This window comes from Emys orbicularis, chromosome 5, assembly GCF_028017835.1.
Source record: "Emys orbicularis isolate rEmyOrb1 chromosome 5, rEmyOrb1.hap1, whole genome shotgun sequence".
In the NCBI taxonomy this organism is placed as follows: Eukaryota; Metazoa; Chordata; order Testudines; family Emydidae; genus Emys; species Emys orbicularis.
Genome location: NC_088687.1, coordinates 26108057 through 26133659, shown reverse-complemented (window position 1 = coordinate 26133659; position 25603 = coordinate 26108057). Strand labels below are relative to the sequence as shown.

Below are 25603 nucleotides of genomic sequence, written 5' to 3'. Positions count from 1 at the left end.
ACTAAAATGTTATGACTTTGCAAGGATAAGAAATACTTCTTTTATCATGCCAGGTCTTATTCAGGCAAAAATGGTAACAAGAAAAGAGTAGACAGTCAAAGCTTAGGGGTGCAAATCAATGAGCTTTCAAAGTGTTTGTAAAAACTCTTAGAGCACTCAATAAAATACAATAAAAAGTAATAGACTCACTGGAAGCTCAGCAGGAGTCTAATGCACAAGTGTGGCTCTTGATGAGTTGATCAACTCTCTAACAAAGGGCAGCAGTTCAGATTCCAGAACTGTCTTTCACAATAGAAGGTTCAGTGCAGCAAATTACTTTGAGCTCTAGGATTGTTTTCTTTTGTGAAGAGGACTTCAAGGCTGACTCAGAGGGAAGAAATATAGGCTAATATCTCATCTGGGATATTGTTAAAAGTTCTCTCTGAGAGACAACGTGCACTACTATATCTCTAGCTGGGTTGGCAGAAGGATTGACTTGACTACACGCCAGAGACTCTTTTCAATCTGTTTTTTCCCAGCAGGGATGCTATCGTGGGGTGAAAATCAACATGTATAATGTGCATACACCTCAGGTAGACATCATCCTTGTAGTTTTTAGCAGTATATTTCTGGAGTTGTAATATACATGGGACTAAACTACTCTATGTTAGGAATACACAGTAGGTTTTTTTGTTCAAATTTCCATAACTTTGTACTGAAAGTTTTCAAATGTTTCTGTATCAAGATGTACAGAACAGAGGAGTAACAGTAGTTGGACATCATCTGATCCTCTTGAATATTAGTAATTAGTAGTTTTACCTCTTGAATATTAGTAATTTTTAAATCTTTACACGATAGTTTTAAGCAAGTGCCATTTGATCCTTTTAGACTTTGTCTACACTACAGCTTAAGTCGGCATAATTTATGTCACTCGGGGGGTGAATAAATCATAAGCATAGACAGCACTATGTTGGTGGGAGAAGCTTCTGCAGCAGCGCTGCTGTAAACTCTAGTGTAGCCGTGCACTTAAATACACAAACATGTAGTTTGTAGGATCAGGGCCTGCGTTATTTAACAAAATGCTTGCATTGGTGAGTAGTCCCAAGGATTTTGGTGTGGTTACTTATGGTTGTAGGTACTTCTCCTGGTAGTAGGTGTATGTGAAATTGGGCCCATAGTTTCCAGAAAATTTCATGACAAAAACCTCTACTTGCACTGTGAGTTTTCAGAGCTAGTGGGGTGATATTGAGGTTAAGTAGGGTTACCATATTTCAGCAAGCAAAAAAGAGGACGGGAGGAGCCCCGCCCCTGCCCCTCCCACTTCCCGCCCCCCTCAGAACCTCCAACCCTCCCCCCGTTCCTTGTCCCCTGACTGCCCCCTCCTGGGACCCCTGCCCCTAACTGCCCCCCAGGACTTCACCCCCTATTTATGTACAGGCGTGACTACCTGCCCTTTCCTGGTTATTATACGCGGCCAGTCCGCATCCATATCCAGTAATTAAATAAACTAATAATTTAAATTGGAATTTCATCCATTAATAAGTATTTATTATATAATTAAAACCATTCTATTGAAGGACAGATATTAAATAACACTAAATAAATTAATGTTCAAAACAATATTAAAAATTTGAAAATTTAGAGCATGGAAACCAAAATAGCTAAAATTTAGTTTTGGCAAGATACACGGAATGGAAACTCCGGGATCTTTACCTGTCACTGAATATAGCCATCATACCAATAGTGGAATATAAAACAAGTCTACATATACTCTCCTTAAAATTTTTACTTCTGTCCATTCCCGATAATTGTAACAAATCATTATTACCTTCACTCCACTTGCCACGCGCCCCAAGCACAAAACCAAAGAAGTGAATATTTTTACCTCCCGTTAAGTTTTTAATTTCTTCCTCTAACTCAAGATAATAAGCCACCTTCTCACTGTGGGCTTGTTCCAAACTTCCGGCATTATACTCCCATCGCACTGTAACATCAACCACCACTGCTGTATCTCCTTTTATAAATATAATATCCGGCTTTCTTAACTCACCCTTACTATTTCTCAAATGGGGCTCTATCATTGCCTTCCACCCTAATTTACCAACCTTATCTACAACTGCAGACACTACTCTATTATGCCTTTTTATCCTAGCATTCTTAGTCTTATAACATTGTCCTGAGATATGGGGAACAGTCTCCCGCACTTTACCGCACCATCTACAAAGAGCATTCATACCTCCTCTTCCTCTTGCTAATGTCTCCCTAGTAGGATAAATATTTGCCCTAAGCTGCAATGCTGCGATATACGGTGACGATTTAACTTTACTAGAATTTCTAAAAATCGAATTACTAATTAAATCATTTTTAAAATATTTTATCCCTATTCCCTGACATCTCAGTTCCGACCATCTTAAAAATTCCTCTTCCCTCCATTTCTTGGGATGAGATGTTACTGCACTAAATGACAATATTTTATCCACAAGATTTTCTCCTGCATATAGATAAGATAGGTCCATCCAATCATCTCTCGAGACAATACGTCTCCTCCATTTACGAATTAACATATTTGGGATTTGCACACTAAACTTAGTGAGAGCTAAACCACCATCCCTACCTCTAGAATAAAATATCCCATCTGTGGTACACTGAGGTAAATGTAAAATCTCTTTAACTATTTTTCTAACTAACACATCAAGATCGTCTAAAAGATTAAAAGGGGGTTCTATTAAAAGAAGATTATAAAATAGCTTCGGTAAAATATATGTCTGTAAAATTAATATTTTTGGGCCGGTTTTAATGGGGCCTTAATTAAATTCTCACTCCAATCTTTCAATTTTTCTTTAAGTACCGGTCCCCCTACACCTATCCAGGGATCTATTCTAGCTCCTAAATATTTTTCAAAATCCCCTGGTTGAACATATTCAATCTCCTCTGACCCTATCTGCCAATTATCCTTAGGATTAACTACATAGGTTTTATGTTTAGTTAAAATATGAAAGCCTTTCGTTTTCTTCACATTAACAGAGAGATTAGTATTTTTACAAAACTCCTCTAAGATACCCAAATTTTTAATCATTCCTTTATATGAGCTACTTAAAATTCCCACATCATCGGCAAAAGCCAATGACGTGACACCATTGCCCTTAACATAAAAACCACTTCCTTCTACTTCTAATCTAGTTAAAAGGGGATCCATAGCAATATTAAACAAAATTGGGGACAGCGGGTCACCCTGCTTGACGCCCCTCCTAATTAAAATAGACTCAGTAACTTCATCACCCACCCATACCCTAGTTGTGCAATTATCATAAAGGTCCCTAATAATATCTATAAAATGTTCATCTATACCAAATCTTCTCAACCCGGCTATTATATGTCCGTGTCCCACAGAATCAAAAGCTTTAGCCAGATCTATGAACACTATTGCAATTTCATTCCCATTTCGTTTAGCCCCTTTAATCAAATTATCTAATATAGCAATATTTTCCTCACACCCAGGGGCGGATATAAACCCTTTTTGTCTACTACATATCTTAACTGTTTCCACCAGTCTTTTTGCTAATATTTTGGTATAGATTCTAATCCAAACTGACCCAATTGTCAATGGTCTCCAAGATGTTAACTTCTTCATTTCCTCCTCATCTTGTGTCTTTGGTATTAAAATCATTCTATTTTTCTTAAATTCATCTGGTACCTGTCTATTTAGAAACCATATATTAAAATTTTTTGTAAGTATTAAGGAGTCTAAATTAAAAATATCCCACAAATTGCTCACTTTTACTTTATCTGGGCCAGGAGCACTATCTTTTCTTATTTCTCTTAAAGCTATTCTAATCTCATCCACAGAGATCGGACTCATTAATATATCATTATCCGCATTCTCTGTGGATGATGGCCACCCTATCATATTACCATGTCCAATTGTTCCCAAAATATTCACATAGTATTCCTCAATTTCTTTCATAGGGATAGCACACTTAGCCTTATCTGGCTCTCCCATTATAATGCGAGTCAATCTTCTTCTATCCTTATCAAATAATTGTTGATAGAATTTATACTTAGCTTTCTTTGTAGCATATCTCCTAATTGCATTAAATTGCTTCTCCCCTCCTTTCTCATCTTCCCTTTTCCTTTATTCCTCAACTCTATTTGACTTTCATTTCTAGGGTCCTTTCCCTCTACTAATGAATAACATAATTTTTCCAACATTGCCCATCCGAGAGCTTTTGTTAAATCCTCCTTTAATAATCCTTCAATTTCCCCTAAACTATTTATTATTTCTCTTCCCTCCCTACTTTGTTTTCCCCGTTTACATATTTTCTCCACTAAATCCACTTCTGGATGTCCTTTTAGTGGGAAAATCCTCTCTCTTGGGGGCGGAATTTCTAATATATTTACTCTAATGTCCTCTACCTCAGTCACTTCCTCCCTATCTCCTGTTACCACTAACTTCTTCTTTGCTAATTCTCGTCTTTTATCTGATATTTGTTTATTCGTTTTGGTCCTCATCTCGCTCTCAATACATTTATTTATATTCCTTTTCCCAATATATTTCCTTTCCAACTGTATAAGCTGCGCAACCTCATCTTTGGTCCATATACGAGATCTAGTCGATCCCTCTTTGATCTTACTTTTAGCAGCCATATCTTCTTTTCTTTGCTCATTCCTCACAGCAGGGTGTCTATGTCTACAGTGTTGGCTCAATCCAGATCTAGTATGAAAACCAAGCCCACAGACCGAGCACGTATGGCTCTTCATTGGGGTATCCTCCTTCTTGGGTATGCACTTGGGGTAGTGGCAAGCTATATTATGATATTGAGAAGATTTTCCACATTTACTACATACAACTCGTATGGCTTTACTTTTATGAACCACATTAATGTGTTTGGCCCATTTACCAAATGTTGGTAATATCTGGGGACATATTGGACAATTAAAACTATCAACGGGATACTCTAAATAAAAAACCCCATCCTTCCACGAACTACTTTCTAATATATTTATATTACTACCAGTACTGTTAAGATCCTTATTACGATCCCTATTAAAATCAGTACTTGGTCTAAAACTATTTAATAAACTAGACCCATTAACTAAATGAGCATTAAGATATCCCGATTCACTAACATATGGATCATCAAATGTACTTAAATACTTAAAATCTGGATTAAAACTTTCCATAGTTAAATCATTAAAAGTGTCCCTTGTAAAAACCATCGGTAAGATAGATAAAATCTCCTCACCATGATCATCACAAACAGTCTCCTCTACCTCCTCTCCATGCTCCACTGGGAGGACTTGATTCTCACTCTCATGCTCATGAGACTTCATTATAGTCCACACCATTTTATCCATTGGTCCAGCGACCCTAATCACACCCCTAATATATTTAACACTGTCAGCCGGGGCATCAAAGCCAACAGCGGGGGCGTTATTAACCCGGTCCAGCGCCAATCCGGTATAAAAATATAAATTACTTTTTTCCATAGCTAAAAGATTTACCCTTCTCAGGGGGAAACTAACCCTTTCCAGGGGGAAACTAACCCGTACCTGGGGGAAACTTACCCTTTCCAGGGGGAAACTAATCCGTGCCTGGGGGAGACTACCCTTACCAGGGGGAATCTAACCCTTACCAGGGGGAGTCAACCCGTACCTGGGGGAGGCTACCCTTACCAGGGGGGCATCCATGTGGCACCATATGGGGCTGCCCAACCCCGTCCCACACCCCACTGAATGTGGGATGTGGGTTCGTCCTCCGCAATCCGCCTGGCTATTCAAGCCAGTTACCGACTCTCACCACGAGGAGGTAGCGGTTGGACTTGCAATCCAGAGGCTTTCCTCGAAGAGGGGTCCCAAACAGCATAATGTCGAGCTCTAACGGGCGTGTGAGAAAAGGCTCAGATCTTGGTAGGGGTTGCCCCTATTGACCGGGCTCACGCCCACCCCCACCTCACCGATAACCCATTCTCTCACTACCCTCAGGCAATGTTTCCGTCCAAGCCCGACAGCTGAGATGGTCCAGAGACGCATGGAGAGCCATTAAGAGAGCCATTAAGCCTCCCTGCCTCTTGTCCCCTGACTGCCCCCTCCTGAGACCCTCCCCCCATCCTAACTGGCCCCCTAGGACCCTACCCCCTACCTGTACCCTGATTGCCCCAACCCTTATCCACACCCCCACCCCCAGGCAGACCCCTGGGACTCCTACGCCCCATCCAACCACTCCCCACCCCCTGACAGCCCCCCCCAGAACTCCCGACCCATCTAAACCCCTCTGCTCCCTGTCCCCTGACTGCTCCGATCCCTCTCCCCACCCCTGCCCCCTGACAGCCCCCCCGAGAACTCCCAACCCCCCCCCCCCGTTCCTTGTCCCCTGACTGCCCCCTCCTGGGACCCCTGCTCCTAACTGCCCCCCAGAACCCCACCCCCTACCTAAGCCTCCCTGTTCCTTGTCCCCTAACTGCCCCCTCCTAAGACCCCCCACCCTAACTGCCCCCCAGGACCCTACCTCCTACCTGTACCTTGACTGCCCAAAACCTTATCCACCCGCCCCAAAAAGCCCCCCCCCGAACTCCCGACCCCCCCCCGTCTCTTGACTGCCCCCTCCAAAATCTCCCTGCCCCTTCTCCTGCCCCATGGCCCCCTTACCCTGCTGCTCAGAACATGGTGTTGGGCTCTGTGCGGAGCCGGACACGTGGCTGCGCTCCCCAGCGCAACACACAACCCGGTCCCTGCCCCCGCACAGTGCTGCCGGAGCGAGGGAGCAGGGGAGAAGGAGAAGTGGGGGGAGGAGGAGCTGCCGAGGCCCGATGCAAACGGCCTGCCGGGCCGGCCGGCTCAGAATGCGGGGAGGAGGAGCTCTACAGCTGCTCCGGAGTCCAGCCCGGCAAGCTGCGGGGGAAGGGCTCTGGCTGCCAGAGCCCCATGCGAGCGGCTGAATTTCCTGCAGCCCTCCTAGCCGCGCCTCGCTCTGCATGGGGGGGAAATCCCGGACATTTTTAGTGATTTGCAAATTCCCCCCCGGACGCTATTTTTAACACAAAAAGCAGGACATGTCCGGGTAAATCCGGACGAATGGTAACCCTAGGTTAAGTAAAGTTTAGCATTCTTCCAAGTACATTTGTAGAAGAAATATCTCATTTGATAGTATTATTTGTAAGTAATTTCAAAATAGCCTGCTTGCCTGAAATGCTACCTTAACCTAAAGCATAAAAGCTCATACAATTACTCTGTTCTTGAAAACTCTATTAGAATGCCTATCTTAGGCCTTGGCTACACTCGCAGATTCACAGCGCTGCCGCGGCAGCGTTGCCGCGGCAGCGCTGTGAAGCGCGAGTGTAGTCGCGCCGCCAGCGCTGCGAGAGCTGTCTCGCAGCGCTGCAAGTACTCCACCTCTCCGAGGGGAGTAGCTTGCAGCGCTGCGAGGGAGCGTGCAGCGCTGCAGGCGCTGATTACACTGGCGCTTTACAGCGCTGCACTCGCTGCGCTCAGGGGGTGTGTTTTTTCACACCCCTGAGCGCAGCAAGTGCAGCGCTGTGAATTGCCAGTGTAGCCAAGGCCTTAAGTTCAGAAAGTTAACTCAAGAGAGTCTAACATCATCCAAAAATAGTCATTACTGTAAGATCCAGGATTTTTTTAAATTCCAAGTTACATAGTCATCTCCTACTGCAGCCAATACTGTAGTGTATCCAGGTAATCAGTAGAACAAACCTAGACTTGTCATAAAGCAATAAAAATGTGGATTATGTCTTTAGAGCATGGTGGGGGAATTATGTAAACTATAGCTCTAATATTTTCAGGAGTGTTTCAGATTATTTTCAAAAGATCATTTGGTGATGGGAGAAAACTGTTAAAACATTTATTTCACTCTGTATGTTTTAAAATATTATTAGTTACCCAACTCCACTAGGCCAGGAATTCACCGTTGAATATTTCAGAAACAAAGAAAATGAATGTTGGAAAGTATCTGATAACATAAGCATTGTTTTGGGTTATTCAGTGAGGAATCCTTTAAAGTATTTTTTCCAGCATTTGCACGATAAACCAAAAGCTGCATTTTTAAATAGTGTATAGCTTACAAAGTCAATAACTTTTGTTGCACTCCAGTGCCTGAACCGACAGTACATACATGATGGATTCTTCTCATTCCAGGACGAAGTTTAACGGGTGATGCATCAGAAGTACAAAAGGCTCAATTCTCTCAACAGGCCATGCTGAACAAAGGGCTTAGTAAATCTATGGGATTCCTGTCCATCAGAGGAGCAAAAGGCGAGGAAGATTTTTTCCAAAGCATATCCTCAGATTACTACTCTGGACGTGAAGATGCTTGCTGTCCTTATCGGTGTAGAACTGATGACTTGGGGGGGAAAAGTAACGTTGGAGCAGACAGTGCTCCCAAACGGAAGGTTTGGGCTTCCTCCACAGACTTGCTGTGTACAACTAACAAAGCAACTGAGACAGACCATTCTGCAGAGTCTCACAGACACAACAATCACTATGAGACAGTTACAGTACGGACTTCAACTACCACTAGGAACAAGGAAGCAAGATATTCTGATGGAAGCATAGCACTGGATGTCTTCGGCCCTCAAAAACTGGAACAAGTGCGCCTGGTGCCAGAGTCATCAACCTCTGCAGCAATATCTTGTGCCTTTGACAGGATCAGAGAGCGACAGAAGAAATTGCAGGCTCTGAGGGAAGCCATGAATGTAGAAGGTGAGTGGGGTTTTCTACATTTTGTTGGTGAGGGGGTTACTTTATGCAGAGGCTTCCTCCATTTGATTAAGTTAATATCTCTATAGCACCTCTTGGAGGAGGTGAGATTTTGCTTTTCTTCAGTTTTTAAGTAAATGACAAAGCAATTAGAATGGCTACTGCCAGTGCGGAAGTAGGGATAGAGCTACTGCTATACTGGATCAGACCAATCGCCCATATAGGCGAGTATCCTGTTTGACATTACCCCACAACAGATGCTTCAGATGAAATTGCAGGAAGCCCTGTAGTAGACAATTATGGAGTAACTTTCCTCCAGGGAAAGCGTCTTCCTAACTCCCAATAATGAGAAGTTGGTTTATACCCTGAAGCAGAAGGGATTACATCTCTTCCAACCTTCTTGGTTGATTGGTTGGTTGTATATTAATAACTTCGGATGATCTTGTTAACCTTTTTTGAATCTTGCTAAGAGGTTGGCTCAATGGTATTGAGTGGCAGTGAGATCCATGGGCTAACTGAGCATTTATATGAAAAACATTTTCTTTTATCGGCTCTGTAGACATGATACTTGTCATCAAATCATCTGTATGTGAAACCCCACAGGTGTGGCTGCAATATTTTGTTTTAAAAACTTGCTAGTGTTTTCATGGGTGTAGTTGTGTAAGTAAGGGACAAATAGTAATAGTAAGGGACAAATTCTGACCTTGAATCGACAGCATGCTTTGCTGAATAGCTTGTAAACTCACCTAATGCACAAGACTGAATAGCTATATTTATTTGATATTCAGAACTAGATACACCTCTAACCCGATATAATGCAGTCCGATATAACACGAATTCGGATATAACGTGGGAAAGCAGCGCTCCGTGGGACGGGGCTGCTTTATCTTGTTATATCCGAATTCGTGTTACCGCAAGCGGTTCCTCTGTGCCCGCCCGTTACTTGCTGTGGGGCCCCCCCGCCCCAGCTTACCTCCGCCTCCTCTCACGAGCGTGCCGCAGCTCCGCTTCTCCTCCCTCCCAAGCATGCCACACCAATCAGCTGTTTGGCGTGGTAAGCCTGGGAGGGAGGAGAAGCAGAGCTGTGGCGTGCTCATTGGAGGAGGCGGAGGTGAGCTGGGGCGGGGGGGCCGCAGCAAGTAAAGGGGGGGTGCAGAGGAACCGCTCCCCTCTCCAGCTCATCTCCGCCTCCTCCCCTGAGCGCGCCGCCGCCGCTCCGCTTCTCCCCCTCCCCCTCTTCCAGGCTTGCTGGGCCAAACAGCTGATTGGCCTGGCAAGCCTGGAAGGAAGGGAGGGAGGGAGAAGCGGAGCAGCGGCGGCGCGCTCAGGGAGGAGGCGGAGGCAGGGTGGAGGTGAGCTGGGGCGGGGAGCGGTTCCTCTCCCTACCCTGATATAACGCGGCCTCACCTATAACACGGTGAGATTTTTTTGGTGCCTGAGGACCGTGTTATATTGGAGTAGAGGTGTAGATACAAAGATTTCACTGCTAGGTTACTGGTTTGAATCAGACTGTGAAGGTCTGTAGTGTTGAAAAGTCATTGTGGTCTGGCTGCTGTAAGACTGCCTATGTGAAATGGCTGTTTCAGTCCAGGTTCTGGTGGGCATGTCTAAGGCCTTATTTCAGGAACGCATCCCCATTTAGACAAGATGGTTATGCACCTTTCTGAAGTGTGGCTTAAATCACAAAGATTGCTTATCGGCACCTCTTCTGGCCATCTCAGTAGAGATTTAGGATTGAAAGGCGTAGAGATCAAACTATCCTCTTACCATTGGTTCTTGCCTTTCAGTGGTGAGGCATGTTAGGGATGGTGTGGGAAAGCTTGAAATGCCCTGCTCATCCTATCAAGTTAGCATCTTTGATAAATGCTACATTTTTAAAGCAATAGAATGAAAGTGGGTGAAAATAGATACCTGGAGATAACCACTGTGTACCTGGAATTAGACTCTGTCCCACTAGAAATGCATATACTAAGGTAGTAAGTGAAGGCTTTTGTCATTTAAGGATCTTAATTTAAGAAGATTGTATCATGTCTTATTTCTGTCTAGAAAAGTGCAAAAATTATAGTATATAAAATAAAAAGCATCAGTCCTTTCTAAGCTGTGCCATCTAGTTACATTATTTTTTCAGGGTTTGTCATGTTGAAACAAATGGCTTTTTTCCCTTTAAACACACACACTTCCTTAATTTTGAAATGTCACTATCCCTGGCAATATTATTTGAAAACTTTTAAAGCCAGACTACACTAATCTGACTAATATATGAATTAATTTAACTATCAATCTTTGAACATATGCAGTTTATGAAACCAAAGAGCAGGCCACTCCCTGTAAAGAAAATAATAAATTGTCCACCCTTTAAGAGCTCTCAGCTTTGTGCATGTTAATCTTGCACAACAACAAAACCAAAGACAGACAATCCAACTGATGAGCAAGAATTTATCATTCCCATTCAGACAGTTTAGTGATTCTGAAGAAAACCTTGTAGGTCCATGACCTGAAAACTATTGAGATGATTCCAATGTATGAAACTACTAGATTCCTGTAAGGAAAGGGTGAAAGTGCAGTTAGGGATAACAGATATGCTGGCTTCCTATTCAATGCTGTTGAATGACAAATTTACTTTGAGAGGGTGTAGACAATAATTAATGACTCATTTACCATCATTATGAATTCACAATAGCTATTTAATAGAACAGGTTGTAAGACAGTTTCCAGCAAAGGCCTGACTTGTGACATGCACGTTTTACATTCCCCTTAAAAAGAATTGTGAAATAAATATCATTAGGCATTGATTTATCACACGTAGTCCTTGGCCAAAGGAAAGCTTTGCTTTTGGGTGTAGCGGAATTTTTAGAGAAGTCATTTTGAGAAACAAGTCTTCAATAATATGGCTTTTCATTTTTTTTGCTGTTTTGGTTTTTGTGTATGTCTGTTATTCACAAAGTACTGGATTAAAATCTTGTTTTAAATATGAATTCTCAATAAAACCTACTCTCCATTGGTTTTTGGTGAGGAATATCTTTTACCAAGTTGGAGTGTGAAGGGTTTTTAGAGGCACACTTCATCTGTGTTTATAACTTGCATGAGAAGTCTTTTGAATGTTACACACTCCTTTCTGACTTATTTTGTATGAAGCAAACATTTCATAAAATATGAACTATGTCTACCTCTTTTCATTTCCTGTGTTCCTCTTTTACTCTCCACGTTTCTTACTATATCATACAGTATCTTGCCTGTTGTTAAAATAGGTTAGACCCTTAAAGTGTATGACAAGAGTTTAGGGGTTGGAGAGAGAGAGTGCTGGATTTGTGTCTTTTACTTGCTTACTCTGTCGAAGAGGTGTACGTAATCGCGTGCAAGTAAGTTATATAGTACACTACCATTGTTAACCACTTTTGAAATCTCTCTTTGCTAGGCAGATGCTTTACATCTTTCAAATATGGTGGTAGTATTTTGAAGTGCACTTGGAATGGGTACATGAACCTAAATGCAGGCGTAGCTTTTTGAGGTAGTTCCGGGGCAGTGCATAGGTGAAGCTCCTGATCCACTGGGAAGCTCAGGTAGAATGGGTTATCCATCCTTTGGAAGCAGATAGCAATGGCTTAGGTCAGCACCTCCTAGATGGCTGTCTGACTCTTTCCCATGGAACATCACACAGCTGACAGGTAGGAGGCTGATCTCAGGTTAGGAAGGAACTGCCCAGAAAGAAGAAAGCATGAGAGGATCCAGAGAAAGGGAGTGCAGTGTCCTCTCTCCTTCCCAGATCATCACATCTTCACACCTGGCCCAGAGTGACCTGAAGGAAGGGGGTGCTGGAAAATGATGATGATCCACCTTTAGAGAAAGAGGTTATGGGGAGGAAAGGGCATCTCAATAATGAGGGCATTTAGCACGAAGGAACAGATCCTTGATGCTGGCCAAAAGGTAGAACTATAGTGCTGTAAGAAGACGTGTGTTACAGGGGCCTGGCTGGGAAGAAGTGTCTATTTGCAAGACCTGTTTTGGGGGGGATTTGAAATGTTTGGGGGGATATGCAGGTCAATAAATCTCTGCTTTTCTTTTTTTTCTTTTGTCTCAAATTACAAAAAGGCATTAGATCTTAGTGTAGACTAAACTGTGCTGAATATAATTTTCTTTTTGCATCACAAAGGAACTTTAAGACGACAAAAAGTCACATCTTACTTGTAAATCTATCTTATTTTGAGTTAAGCTGAGAAACTTTTGTGTTGTTCATGTAACTTAATGGGTTGAATGTGGTTTTTTAAAAAAAATGTTCCCACGCATAGGATCTGGTGTTCAAAGTTTTCACTCAGAACACATTTGACAACCAAATTACAAACTCTTTAAAAATAGGGCTTATAGTGGAAAGGCTAACACAACCTTAATTATAGCAGCACTGTAATACGGAAGCTTGCAAAAAGTTGCAGACCACATAGGCTGCATTATATTAAACTACGCAGTTGGGTTTTGAAACGGAATGTTTCAAGTTTAACTTCATAAACTTGTTAAGGATAACTCGTGCGAGGTGCTTAGTTCATTAACTTGCAGTATTGTGTTCAGCTCAGATATAAGGTCATTTCACTTCTCTATTCTAATGAAAATTTAGATAGTTGTTGGTTGTCAAGGTGCTTAGCTAGAAGATTGGGGGGGGGGGGAAATCTTCTCTGAATTCAAGTATACATGATCCAATTATGAACACTAAAAACACACAGTATTCAAGGTGTGGGTGTACCATGGATTTGTATAGTGGCATTATGATATTTTCTATCTTATTATCTGTCCCTTTCCTAATGGTTCGTAACATTCTGTTCACTCTTTTGACTGCCACTGTACATTGAGGAGATGTTTACAGAGAACTATTCACAATGATTCCAAGATCTCTTTCTTGAGTGGTGATAGCTAATTTAGACCCCATCATTTTGTATGTATAGTTGGAATTATGTTTTCCAATGTGCATTACTTTGCCTTTATCAATATAGAATTTCATCTGCCATTTTGATACCCAGTTCTGTGAGATTCCTTTTGTAACTCTTCACAGTCAGCTTTGGACTTAACTATCTTGAAGAGTTTAGTATCATCTGCAAACTTTACCACCTCGCTGTTTACCCCTTTTTTTCAGATCGTTTGTGAATATATTGAAAGCACTTGTCCCAGTACGGATCCTTGGGAGACCCCACTATTTATCTCTCTCCATTGTGAAAACTGACCATTTATTCCCACGCTTTGTCTCCTGTCTTTTAACCAGTTACTGGTCCATAAGAGGATCTTCCATCTTATCCCATGACTGCCTATTTGCTTAAGAGCTTTTGGTGAGGGACCTCGTCAAAGGCTTTCTGAAAGTTCAAATATATATCCACTGGATCAGCCCTTTCCACATGTTTATTGACCCCCTCAAATAATTTTCATAGGGTACGTCTACACTTACCGGAGGGTCCGGCGGCAGGCAATCGATGTTCTGGGATCGATTTATCGCGTCTGGTTTAGACACGATAAATCGATCCCGGATCGATCCCGGAAGTGCTCGCCGTCGACGCCGGTACTCCAGCTCGGCGAGAGGAGTACGCGGCATCGACGGGGGAGCCTGCCTGCCGTGTCTGGACCCGCGGTAAGTTCGGACTAAGGTACTTCGAATTCAGCTACGTTATTAACGTAGCTGAATTTGCGTACCTTAGTCCGAAGTGGGGGCTTAGTGGGGACCAGGCCTCAGATTGGTGAGGCATGATTTCCCTTTACAAGACCCCCAACATATCGTCTTCATCTGTGTGTCTGATAATTCTGTTCTTTACTGTAGTTCCAACTAATTGCCTGGCACTGAAGTCAGGCTTACCAGCCTGTAATTGCCAGCATTGTCACTGGAGCCCTTTTAAAAAATTGGTGTTACGTTAGCTATCCACAGCCCATCTGTTACAGCGGCTGATTTAAGTGATAGGTTACATACCACAATTAGTAGTTCTGCAATTTCATATTTCCAAAACTACCTCTCTCGACACCTCAGTCAGGGACAGTTCCTCAGATTTGTCATCTAAAAGGAATGGCTCAGGTGTGGGAATCTCTTTCACGTAGTCTGCAAAGAATTCAGTTAGCATCTCTGCAACGGCCTTGTCTTCTTTGAATGCTCCTTTCCCACCTCAGTTATCCAGTGGCCCAATGATTGTTTGGCAGGCTTCCTGCTTCTGATATACTTCAAAAAAATTGCTATTTACTTTTGCGTCTTTTGCTGTTGCTCTTCAGATTCTTTTTGGCCCTGCCAAATTATACTTTTACACTTGACTTGCTAGAGTTCCTTTCTATTTTCCTCAGTAGTATTTGACTTTCAGTTTTTACAAGATGCCTTTTTGTTTCTAACCACCTCTTTTACTTGTTATTTAGCCATGGTGGCATTTTTTTTGGTCCTCCTACTTTTTTTTTTTTTTTTTTAATTTGGCATATACATGTAGTTTGAGCCTCTTTTTAACTTTAAATGCCAACAATCTGGTTCCATTTTGGTTTTGGTGGAACGCATCCTTCTTGTATAGGCTTCTCCTTTCCCAAAGGGTCCCCAGTTCCTGATAAACCTAAATCCTTCCTCTGAAAACCATCATCTCATCTATTCACTGAGACCCTACAGCTCTGTCTGTCTAACTGGCCCTGCGTGTGGAACTGGAAGCATTTCAGAGAACGCTACCATAGAGGTCTTGGACTTCAATCTCTTACCTAGCCGCCTAAATTTGGCCTCCAGGATATATCCCCTAACTTTCCCTATATCATTGGTGCCTACATGAACCACAACCGCAGCACTGCACGTAAGTCTGTCTACATGTCTCAAGAGGTCCGCAACCTTTGCCCCTAGCAGGCATTTCAGCATGTGATTCTCCCAGTCATTACAAACCCTGTATTTCTAGTTATCATATCTCTCATTGCTGTTACCCATCTCTTCCTAATAAAAGGGGTCCTCTCCTCTCCCCTGGAGAGGTATCCTCAGTGTGAGAGGATTCCGTGTCATCATCTGGAAGGAGGGTCCCAACTATGGGATTGTTTCTGCTCCAGCTTGATGTTCTCCTTCCCCAAGACTTTCGTCCTCCTCAACAGCACAGAGGCTAGCAGAGAGTGGGGAGGTGGAAAGGAGATGTTTGCAGTGTACATATTCATTGTCCTTGTATGTCTGCTGTTTCTCAAGTGTTAGGACATCTTTTAGTGTGTTACAGTTTGTACCTTTCTTTTTGTGATCTCAGAGCAGTCCTGGGATTTCCAGTTGTGAAGTTATAATACATTATGAAGCTGAGCAGTAAATTCTTCTTTGCAAAGCGAATAGATTAGTTGTGTTGTTCTCTGGAAACTTAGCAATTGTTGCTTGGCACCTACAGGCAAGCGTCCTCATACAGAGTGGGAAATGTCATTTACCCTGTACTTTTTGCAAGCACTGCTTGCTGTTCAAAGAGCATGATTAGCATTGTGTGTTCCTCTCCACCCCTCACTTTCACCACTTTCTTAACTATGAAACTGATGGTATCTTCTGAAAGCTCTAAAGCTGACTTTGGTTTTTAGATCCCAGGCCTGCCCCTGATTGGGTCTGGCAGTATAGCATGCTGTAGTTTGGTGACGTTTCAGTGTTAGTCTATTTGTGCCCTCCCCCGTCCTTTTATGTGTTGACTTTTTGCTTGTGTTTAATTACCCATTTTCAAGGGTAAACATGATAAAAAATTAACTGCTTTATTGCTATGATTAATATGCATGTCTCTCTCAGCAGTATCGACGGTAGGGTGATGGTGGTCTTCAAAATTCTGGAGTACCAAGCTGATGTTTTAAATGGGATGCAGAGGGGGTGCCAAGAATCTCCTTGCACTGAAGGGATCTTGTGGCACAAAAGTAGGGAAGTACAGATAAGCACTGGTGTTGTAGCATACTGTGGATGAAATGGGGAGGCAGGGAAGACAGAGAGCAGGGATCCTGAATAGCAGAAGTTGATCTTGCTGAATCCAGGTATGGAGAGGCTAGGAAGGTTAAGAAAACATCCCATGGATGTTTTTGTTAAATGTGCAATCTGGAAGCATTTGAATGCTAAAGAATCCGAACAGCCATCTTCAGTTCTTCCCTCTCTCTTTTATTTTCAATTTTTCTACCTTTATCCCAGTTGATCTGGCCCTCCCTTTGTGCTTCTCAGTGTCTTCTTGAAACAACTACTAGGTGTGACTGACAACATTTTGTATGGCTAGGAGTCTGGTCTCTGTCTCTTCCTCCTCTCACTGAGTTCCTCAGTTCTCTTCTCTGTCCTTCCCCCTGCCCCTCTTGCTCTGTCATTCATTCTGCCCTCTTTCATTACACCTTTCCCTTATTTTCAGTCTGTTCCCTGGCTCCACCACCATTTTCCCCTCTCAACCTACCATAGTAAAACAAAACTTTTTATGATACCTTAGGCTTTCACCCATTAACTAGTAAACTACTTCTGTGGCCCCTCTGATATTTTCCATGGTGTTGGAAGCTCTCTTAGGCTGCTTTCACACAGACTACTGCCAGCTCTCACAATTTTCTTGTGAGTCTTGTGACACAGGATTTTTTTCTTAAAGCCCAAGCTTCTGGAGTCATGTGATAGCACAAGAATCTCAGCTTACTTTTTATAACATGAAAGTTTCTAGCTATCCTGATTGTAGAGAAGAGCTGGAAGAACATGACCCATAAAGTCTTGAAACCCAGAAGGCAAATGAGAAGAATCCAGAGTTTTTAAAATCATGATTTTAAGCCAGTCTCATGATTTTTGTGGCCCAACTCAAATTTGTTTATTATTTGAAATTAGCAATACTGCATATAGGTGGGTTTGCTTCTGCTGTGCTCTGCTTCTGTAAGAGAATAGCAGCTCAGTTGGAGCAGCACTCTGCCTCCAAAAAGCCAAAGGACTAATCCACACTTCTTTGGCTCTACTCCTCACTGTTGGGAGGAGAATTGGATAAAACTGGTTTCCTTTAGTGTGGTTAAGTAAATAAGGAGTACTTAAGTGAACCTATTTCACACCAGAATTACTAGTTTCTCATTTGTACCTAATATCAAGATATTTTACTCTTATTACTCTCGCTGAGCTTTTGAACTTTTGGCATTTGCAATGAAAACAAGAATCCAGGCTAAGTATTCTGTGAAACTGCACCATTGATGCTACAGTCCTCTTACCTGTGAGCATGGCTGATTAAATGCTTGAGCTGATGAGTTGTGCAACTGAAATGTTTTCATGCAGGAGCATGAACCGCACCTTGTTAATGAAATAGACTCATCACATTACAATCTTTTTATCAGCTTGCCCTTGAGAGTTGCAGTTTTAGGTGCAGTGTTGAGTGGGGTGATGCAGAAGTTGAAACACACAATGTGAAAGTTGAAGGAAGGGTTTTGTCACGTATGTCAATCATTCCCATGCGGAGTGAGGATATTAATGAGAAATAGTACTTGCATCATTGCTAATTTTTAAAGATGGGTTTTACAGGTGGGTGTGAGCTGCAAAATTCAGATTACCATTCAAATAATTAACCCTTTCCCCATTTTTTTTGTGGAAGAGAGGTTGGATCTCAGGTTTCGTTTCTGGGCCCATCCCCATTTTATATACCTTTGCGTTTCTATTTTCTTTCAAAATGTGCAAAGTAGTTACATTGTCCACTGTAATGGCCTTAATCTGGTATTCTTGAATTACATAGTTCAATACAGAGTTTCAGTATAGCTATCTCAGAAACCAATATCACTCCACTTCTGATTCTGAAGACCCACCCGATTTATCCAGTCTGTGTTTGTATAACTTCCCTGTAGCAACTACAGGAAATGGAAGAGTGATGTTAGGAACATTTTAAATCTCTTTAAGATGTCTTTTAATGTGCTGTAGCAGCTTGAAACAAGGAGAAGAAGCCCCATGTGTCCAGACAGCTCTCAGCAGACAACCAGCAAGTGCACTGTAGACCACCAGAGCGCCACAGACTGCACAGTGGGGACCTCTGGTCTAATCTGGAGCTGGTCAGAAAGGTGGCTGGGGTTGGAATAAAAATGTTCATGAATTGGCTGGGAAGTTCCCCACAAAAATGTCAACACCATTCAGCTATAGACTAAACAGTTGGATCCTTTTATGAACTAATCTTACAAAGGCAATGAAATACATATTTTGTCTTCCAATCCTTTAGTTACTTACTCTATTGTACATAGATTTAGTTAGCAGGAGATCTGAGAGTTTGCTATAAATGAGGAATGTAACATATTGTTTGCGTGTAACAGCAAAAAAGGCCCTGTTCAGACATCTCACAACTACACGTGTAATCCTCATGCTTAAGAATGGTTTAAAAAAGTTAGTGCTGGTCAAATGGATTGTCACGATTGGTATGTCCAGTATGGAGAGGGTTGAATTTTGTGTTAGACCAGTGTTAAAAAATTATATCTTAGTGGCTGAAGAGTGGAAAAATAAAATGATTTTATATGTTGGAGATAATGTTTCATTCACTTACATAAAGAATTCCACAAAGATTTTGTAAATTGGCTTCTCACGGAGGGGGAAAAAAGACGATAATTTTAAATCACAGGATTTCCTAATCATATCTGTGTGGCTGGGCACAAGGGCCAGCTTCGGCATTTCCTTCGTAATAATGTGTGCTAACATAAGTGTAGAATTATTTCGACAACTTCATGGTTGCAACAGAAAAGAAGTGACAGGTATTTTGTCAGTTTTTTAAAGGAAACACTTGTCTTAAATATCATGCACCTTTAAAGTTTCTGGAAGTTTTGCTGTTGGTTTCAGTGGGAACAGAATTGGGCTTTATCTATTTTAAATTAACATATTTATTTCTTAATAACCCTTTAAATTATTGAAAGAGTAAAAATCTTTAAAATCTGACTTATTTGTCACTTTATGTTCTTTGGTTAATTTTTTGCATTTTTGTTGATTTGAACAGTGAAAATTCAGGGAAGTTGATTTTGCTTTTCTTTATAGCCCGATTTCACTTTCAATATTTGGGTTTCAAACACTGCAATGGGATGCTTTCATTGAAATATTTTTTTTAAAAAATTATGGAAATCTTTCTAATGGCCTTAAGTTTTATAAAAGCTTGGGTTTTTTACACAATTTTAATTTGGGCCATATTTAAGTTGGCTGTGTCCCTTTAAAGGGAAAAATGGGCAGAACTCACTACGTATTGATTTTTTTTCCTATTAAATAATAGTCTTTTGAAATGGTTTAGCTATCTTTCTTTAAAAAAAGTGTTTTTCCCTCTGCAATACTTGTTTAACTCCCCCATCTCTCACTCTCTTCCTCCTTCTCTCTATCCTTTGTAAAGCCAGTAATTTGTGTAATACTGCATTTGAAAACCTGTATCTCTGTAATTTGAGTCATGTGTTCAGGATGACAAAATTCCAGGCTAAATGTGGGTCTTTAATTTCTGTTGTGCAGTTGGCTGGGATGAGCCTTTCTGTATGTTACTTGTCTGGGCTTGCGTATCTTGCCTTGGGTAAATGATGTGTTGTATTAGTGTTAAGTGCCTGTAAGGTTGTGCTTTGCTGATTTTGACAGGCAGCTTGAAAAAGTACAAACCAAATACAGATCAACCTGAGCACTGGTTGGCAAGCCATACTACTTTGTTCACTGCTGGATTGTGGCTGCTCCTTGTTGTAACTTACAGTTTCATTAACAGCTCACCGGGTCTGTTTATAAGACATTTTAATTCAAGGTGGATCTACTAAGATGTTAATGATTGAGACATTATGGTTATTAGGAGACTCCACCCTAGTTACAACACTGAAATCTAAACATTACAATATTGCATTCGTTTATACAAGAAACACAAATCATTACACTACCCATTCTACTGTAACATGTGAATATTACTGCAGAGTGGGCTTAATCCAGAAGTCTCTGTTCAGTATTTCAACATTGTTAACTCTAGGCATTCAAAACTCACAAGTTGGACCCCCCCAAAATCATGATATTTTCAAAAATAATAAACTTTGGGTTCTTTCTATTTGTTTCTGGTTTTGAGCCTTTCAGAGGGACATGGTGTGAAGACTTTCTAGCCTGAGGGGTTTGTGGAGTACAGTCCTTTGAAACTTGCTTTCATTTTTAAAATGAAAGCTAAGATTCTCACATAATCAATCAGATGATGCCAGGAGCTGAGGCTTGAATTTGAAACTCTGGTTTTTACTTATTCAGGCAAAACTCCCATTCCACTCCCAAGTTAAATCCAAATGTGGTCCATATTTGGGGTCGGGAAGGAATTTTCCTCCAGGGTAGATTGGCAGAGGCCCTGGAGGTTTTTCGCCTTCCTCCGCAGCATAGGGCAGGGGTCGCAAGCTGGAGGATTCTCTGCGACTTGAAGTCTTTAAATCACGATCTGGAGACTTCAACAGCTGAGTTAAGGGAAAGTGGGTGGGTCAGCTTTTGTGGCCTGCATCATGCGGGAGGTCAGACTAGATGACCACAATGGTCCCTTCTGACCTTAAAGTCTATGAGTCTATTGAAGTCAATGGGAATTTTGCCTGAGTAAGGACTTGAGAAAAGGACTTCATGATTTTGCCCAGTATTACTGTATACTGGATCCACTATATTATTATTATACTGTAGTGTCAGCAAATTTACAATCTAGAGGTGTCCAGTCTATGACCCTTGAGGATGCCTCAAACTGAAGCATCTGGATCAGCCCTGTCACCATAGGGAGGTGACAAGGGGTGCAGCCTCCTCAGCGGCTTCCCATCACTGCTTCACCTACTGCCCCAGGCCAGGAACAGCTCTGGTGTGAGCTGGCAGCGCTGGGGGAAGCTGCTGTTCCTCTCTTCTGCAGCTGCTTAGCAGCTTCCTCACTGCCGGTCTGCCCGCATGCCAGGTTGCAGAGGGAGGAATGGGAGAGTAATTCTGGCTATAAGAGCCCCATGGAGAACAGGATAGGAGCCCAACTGGCTTTACCTGAGCCTAGGGGAGTCCCTAGGAAAGGTGGGATCCCTCCCAGCACACAGCCACTCAGGACAACCCAGCAGAGGGGGAAATGAAGCTGAGAACTAACCGCGGACAGTTCTGATTCCCTGCCCTGAATCCAGGGACCATACGCCAGCTGGGTATAGCCAAAGAGCAGCACTCTCCAGCTACTCCCCATCCTGCCTTAACGTGACCCTCCCCAGCCCTGGCGGGCTCCCCATGCACCAGGGGCTGTGGCCTGTGGGGAAAGAGTTTCCCTTGCCAGCTGGTGGAAGGTGGGGCAGCCTGGCCCCTCTCACCCAGTGCTGGCATTATTTTGAGCTTTTTGCATATTTTGTTAATAAAACCAGCCTTGAAGAAAGAGACCTAGACCGAATGGTGGTTGGAGCCTTATTCTGTCTTCTGTGGCTGATGAGTGTGCCCACTAGTTTGCTGCTGAGTTTTAACTCCTTCTAACAGGCTAAATCAGCAGTAAAGCCCTACATCCTGCTGTCCCTTAAAGGAAAACACCACTGCAAGTCTTACCTTGTGTATCTGGTTTTTATCCTTTGAAAATTATTTTTTTGCAAATGTGTATATTCCCTCTGACACCCTTTCCTCACCCCCAATAACTCCTTTTTATACTCCTCCGAGCCACAGTTCTCAGTTTGGGAAACCCAGATTATTGACTAGATGGACTATTAAAACCTTTTAATTTTCCCCCCTGGAGTCAGCTTAACACACTTGAAAATCTATAATGAACAAGCTACAGATAAGAGGGCAGTGGTTTGCAGTTCAGTGTTTTGGTACCAGTTTTTTGGTACAGTAGCTCTGCCAGCCTCATCAGACTGAAGTCTTGCTTGAAGCATAGACAAGTGGACTTGTTACAACCCCAGACAAAATCTGCCTGCACAGAACAACTTGCAGAATCTTTCTTTTCTCTATTCATGCCATTTTGTATTTCTTACATTTCATTTACCTTGCAAACTAGTCTCTTTCCCTTTCTGGTTCTCATGCATTCAATGCAGCAGTGCTTAGGTAGCAAATACTGATGAGAATGTTGTATATACAAATAAGAAATATTTTCACAGATTTATTATTATTGTAGTTGTTGTTCTCAATTGCAGGAAAGCCTTCCCAACAGGAATATTGGTATGTTAGTATTTAGTGAAGTTTGTTTTTAAAACACGGTCAACATATTGGGTCAACACTACCTGACCCAGTGTCACTTTGAATCTTATAATGCTGCAGGACTATGTATAACAGTTACTGTATCGGAAACACTAGATCCACTCCTTGCAAACTATTGAGGCAGAAAACTCTGTAATTTTCTGTCTTCGTATCCGTTGCTTAACATGAGCTACGAGTGTTGCTATAATTGATTACTATGTGTGAAATAGCTAAATGTTACTGATTGTAATATACAGAAATCTTGTTAAACTCATTATTTTTCTATATTCAGGCAACCAGCTGGGATGAACTGAGTTGCTCTGTCCTTTTGAAAAAAGACTAAAAAGACTTGTGCACTGTCTCTCTTTAAGGAGTTCGTATTAAATTGAGGGTAGTTAACTTTTTTGAGAAAAAAGTAAATTTTTGACATTTGGGCTAAGGAAGTAGAATCTTTTCTTTAAGCCTGATGTATAAGTTTAAATCAGTCTGAACCAGTATTAATTGAATACTCTTCTCAGTTCTTCATACCACCCTCCCCACATCCCTTATGCCAAGCCATTTGAACTAGGAAGATTTTATTTATTTAACTTTCAATCAGAGAAACTATTTGAGCTTTGCTGGAGCACACTTCAATGTGAGAGTGAGACAAAGATGAGAGATGTAAGTCTAGATCAGTCATGGTTTATGGTAAAGAAAGAACACTGTTGAAGGAAAACAAGAAATAGCATGTGATTACTACACCACAGGGAAAATAATACTATATAGATGTAACATTAATGTTATATTGCTTATTAAATAAAATAATGAGCTGCTCCTAATCTGAGGGATTTATTAAAATTCTATGTTTAATGGAAATTAACAAATTCTAAAGCCTAAAGTAAAAATCAAACACCTGAACTATACCCATGAGATAACTAACATCTGCCAGCTTTATTACAGTGAGCACTCTGGACTTACTCATTTAACCTCTTCAGAGACAAGGTGTGTAGAGGGAAAGCAAAGAACACAGGCTTAGTGAGGGAATTTCTTAATTTCACTGACTTTACTCTTAAAGCACTGCAGAGTTACAGATAATTGAAACTGACAAAGTCCTGAGACACACCCTCTTCTAGTCCGAGCTCACCTTGTTTATGAGTCTGAAGTTTTTCTGTGTTTCAGGCCGGGCAGCATCCCTCCTGCCCTCTCTCCTGTGTGTCATGGTGGTCGGCCCCCTGCACAGAGCAGACCCTGCTGTGAAATACCACCCTTTTCTGTGCCATTTGCTCAGACTGAGAAGCTCCTGATCCACCAGTCATGCTTTCCCTTCCTGTCCCTGGTGGGCTTTCATGTTGAAGGATCATTATGTCATGGGGGTGGGCCAGTAGTTGGCTCATTCAAAGAGATAACCCCAGATTGCTCCAAGATGGTCCTTCAACATGATGTAAAAAAAAAAAATCCTGTCTCAGGCACAGGGCAGCTGTCTGGGATGCAGTACACGACCAGACTAGGGAAACCTCAGTGCCAGTATTTCCACACGTCATATAAAATACAGTACATACCATCATATCCCACTCTGCCACAATATTTTAATACATATTATTTTATTTTTATTACGGAAATGTCTAAGAGTCCCCTTCCCCCCAGAAAGGCCCCTTTGTACTCAGTACTGTCTAGCTTTGGCTTTAATTGGACTAACAATGATAAGTTCAATGTGAGAGTCATTGTAGACGAGAGTTTGGAAAGAGGGGATCTGCTGAGAGATTAGAAGGAGGGAAGGGGGACTGAATAGTGTGCAGGATCAAGGAGGATATTCAGGCAGGATGGGGCAGCACAATATTCGGTGACTGTTCTTATGTTTTAAAACTGTGGCCACAGACATGTTTAGATGTTCTGAGGGGGTCGCTTAAAATACTTATTCACATTTGATTTTGCCTAAGAATTTTTGCGTCTTTGCTTTCCTAACACTTTGCTTTCAACTTTTAGAACCTTTGAGAAGGTACAAATCTTACTACAGTGATGTCTATAGTACCTCCAGTGAAAGTCCATCAATTACTTCTTCTGAGCCAGATTTCAGGCAAGGTAAGAACTGTGACAAATAAAATAAAGACCAACTCAAAAGAAAGTAAACAAATACACACACATGGAAGATTTAAAACAAAATCCAATGAGTACGCAGAAAACAAAAAGTCAAACTGGTAAATGACTAATTAGCAGTAAAATATTAGCAGTTTGAATTGAAAGACTTTGTGACAGGGAAGTATATAATATAGCCAGCACCGCACAAGGTTTTTCAATTCAAACCGCTAATATTTTACTGCTAATTAGTCATTTACCAATTTGACTTTTTGTTCCGGCTTTGTTTATGCAATCACAGCAAGTGATTTACTCTCTCAAGGTTTCACACATTTATTTTCTCTCTCTTCCAATTGTCCTGAAGTAAATACCTTTGTTGTTCTTTGTAATACCCACTACAAAAAACGCCTGCTTTCAGCTGTAATGATGAGTAGCACTCGCTGACCATGCCAACAAAGTAATTTTCTTTAGTAGTGTGTTGTGCAGTGTGGCTGTGCAGATGGGTGCTGCCTTCCCATCTGGTGCGCAGCCGGCTGGCTTTCTACTTGGCCTAGCCTCCAGATTGCCCTGAGTCGCACAGCTCAAGCTACTGAGGCGAATTCGTGAAGTTCCGTATTGTGCCACCAGAGCGCCTCTTGTCCAAAAAGATGCTCATACACAGGGCGAGTTCAGAGTGGCTACAACGCCTGCAACTTCAGCCCTGAGAGGAAAGGGCCCCTACCCAGGCAGCTACCTGCACTTCCTGCCCTTCCGAAGTTGCCGTCTGGCCCCTGCAGGGCTGGGAGATGGAGGCACATGGGGAATTCCCTCTTGTCC

The 25603-nt window shown here is 42.0% G+C and overlaps 1 protein-coding gene across 1 annotated transcript in view; it reads left to right on the top strand.

The window, feature by feature from the left end:
• PTPN13 (protein tyrosine phosphatase non-receptor type 13) overlaps positions 1-25603 on the top strand; it is a 154618-nt gene that overhangs the window by 56736 nt on the left and 72279 nt on the right. The window contains exons 6-7 of the mRNA XM_065404715.1: positions 8128-8691; positions 24698-24793. Coding sequence (XP_065260787.1) covers positions 8128-8691; positions 24698-24793 — 660 coding nt within the window. The remainder of the gene's footprint in view (positions 1-8127; positions 8692-24697; positions 24794-25603) is intronic.